The sequence below is a fragment of the Mustela nigripes genome, chromosome 5 (assembly GCF_022355385.1).
Source record: "Mustela nigripes isolate SB6536 chromosome 5, MUSNIG.SB6536, whole genome shotgun sequence".
NCBI classification, from domain to species: domain Eukaryota; kingdom Metazoa; phylum Chordata; class Mammalia; order Carnivora; family Mustelidae; genus Mustela; species Mustela nigripes.
In genome coordinates, this window is record NC_081561.1 from 91,333,663 (window position 1) to 91,336,339 (window position 2,677).

The 2,677-nt window shown below is 42.8% G+C and overlaps 1 protein-coding gene across 1 annotated transcript in view; it reads right to left on the reverse strand.

The window, feature by feature from the left end:
- Positions 1–2,677, reverse strand: part of FUCA2 (alpha-L-fucosidase 2) — a 19,154-nt gene that overhangs the window by 2,253 nt on the left and 14,224 nt on the right. Inside the window, exon 6 of the mRNA XM_059400864.1 lies at positions 249–357. Coding sequence (XP_059256847.1) covers positions 249–357 — 109 coding nt within the window. The remainder of the gene's footprint in view (positions 1–248; positions 358–2,677) is intronic.

Below are 2,677 nucleotides of genomic sequence, written 5' to 3' on the forward strand. Positions count from 1 at the left end.
TATTACTGATCATCATAAGATAGAACAAAAGATATTTTTGGGGGTGAGAAAAATTAAAAAAAAAAAAAAAAAAAAAAAAAAAAAACTTCCATGTAAATTAATGGTAATTGCATCTTTGCTTTACACCGTTACAGTTTATGAAAGGCTTCATAGGAATGCTCTTTCAGATAGTGGGGGAAGCCTGTAGTCTTAGGAGATATAAAATAATAGAAATAAAGATAATTTAAATAAAGATAAAATCCCCTTACCTTTGTTACTCCCAGAGTAGCTATCGGCTGGCTAAGAAACAGATGCCTTGACGTGGGCCATTCAAGAAATATGGCATAGACCAATTTTTGTTTACGTTTGGACGTGTACCTGATTAAAAGGGGAAAAAAAGTGTAGTAATATTTCTCTATAGGTCAGGTTTGGAATTATTTTACAGAGATACTTCCATGCAGTAAATATTTACCAATGTCTTCATTAATAGAGGGAAAGAAAAATAACTCCATGGTAGGATAAAAATCACCCAAAAGAGGTACCCAATTCCAGGGTGTGTATTAGGGGCTGGGGAGGGATTCCTACCCCACCAAGCAATTCTCAGACACGAGCTGGTTGTCCTACAGTTCTTCAATTCTGACTCTACCTGGAGATAGTGTCAGATTTCCACAGGTCAAGGATTCCATCCTACAAGACTGCTTGCCTGCACCACTCTCAACTTCACACACCAATCCCAAGTCCAGGTTATCACCTGGTCGTCTAATTCACACGCTATGGATGGGAGGTTACAAGGACGTCCTCCTTGGGTTCAATTAATTTTGGACAGAAGCTTACAGAACTCACAAACATTTTACTTACTGGGTTATCAGTCTGTTACAACAGGATAAAACTCAGATACAGCCATAAAAAAGGGATGCATGGGGCAAGGTATGGGGACAGGGCTTGGAGCTTCCAGGAACTCTCCAGGCACACACTCTCCCAACAACCCTCAACTTCTCCAAACCCCGTCCTTTTGGGTTTTTAATGATATGATTGATTAGATCATTGGCCACTGGAGACCGATTCAGCCTCCAGCCTCTCTCCTCAACCTGGAGGCAGAGAGTGGAACTAAAAGTTCTAACCCTGTAGTCACAAGGTTGGATCTCCAGGCAACCAGCCTCACCCCTTGGTGAAGTGGAAAAGTCACCTCGGTGACGTAACAAAAGACATCTTTATGATTCTCATCACTTAGGAAATTCCAAGAGCTTTAGGAGCTCTGTGCCAGAAATGGAAACAAGACCAAATATATACTTGTTATTGTGAATCATGATATCCTAGTACCTCCCTCCCCCCACCTCCCCTAACTAAAAGGAACAGATATTTTTCTTTTTTTTTTTTTAAGATTTTATTTATTTATTTGGCAGGTAGAGATCACAAGTAGGCAGAGAAGCAGGCAGAGAGAGAGAGGAAGGGAAGCAGGCACCCCGCCGAACAGAGAGCCCGACGTGGGGCTCCATCCCAGGACCCTGGGATCATGACCTGAGCCAAAGCCAGCGGCTTTAACCCACTGAGCCACCCAGGCGCCCCCGAAATATTTTTCTAATATTACTCTCCATCAGACAGTTCTCATGGAGCTAGAAATAGGCAGGGGAATATCAGCAAAGAAGGTAAGTTGTGAGACTAAATGCCTTTCCACCTGCTGATTCCAATCATCATATTCCCTCACCAACAGATATGCATGTGTCAGTGCTGGGCCAAGTACTGAGGCTTGTGTTAGGGATACAAGAAAAAAACAAAACATACTTAGTTCTTGTTCTTACGGAACTTAGACTAGACTGAGGAAGACTGATGTTCAGTAATCACAAATAATGTCAAAAGTGTGGGTTTTGACAAGCACAATGAAAGAAAAGGAAATTGAAAGATTATAACAAAGCGATCTCTTTAAATGAGACCATCAGCAAGAAGCCTCTCTAAGAAAACATTTAATCTGAGCTTCGAGGATGAATGAGAAGATAGAAGGGTAAGAAGCAGAAGCCTTAGACAAAGGAAACAGAACTCTCCCATTCTTTTACTTAATTTTTCAACAAATATTTTTTTTAAGATTTTTATTTATTTGACAGACAGATCACAAGTAGGCAGAGAGGCAGGCAGAGAGAGGAGGAGGAGGCAGGCTCCCCGCTGAGCAGAGAGCGTGATATGAGGCTCGATCCCAGGACCCTGAGATCATGACCCGAGCCAAAGACAGAAGCTTTAACCACTGAGCCACCCAGGTGCCCCTCAACAAATATTTATTGAAATCTTAAAATGCTAATCACTTTTTTAGGGCTGGAGACATAGTATTGAACACAATCCCTGTCTTCATGGAACTCACATGGTAGTGGGAAAAATTAGAATGAGGTGATGATTAAGTGCTATGGGGAAAACAAGCCAGGTGAGGACAGTGCGTGCTAGGTTGGAAAGGAGGAGTGTAGATGTTATTTTGAATCTAATACTCAAGCAAGACCTCTTTGAGGAGGTGGCATTGAGGAGGCCTGAAGAATGTGAGGGAGAGACGTGTGAGTATCTGGAGGAAGAGAGAACAGCAAGCACAGAAGTCCCCATGCAAGAGTGTGCGTGGCCTGCTGACACGGCAGCAAGGAGGGCAGAAGGAGAAATGAGATGGGCGCCTGGGTGGCTCAGTGGGTTAAGCTGCTGCCTTCGGCTCAGGTCATGATCTCAG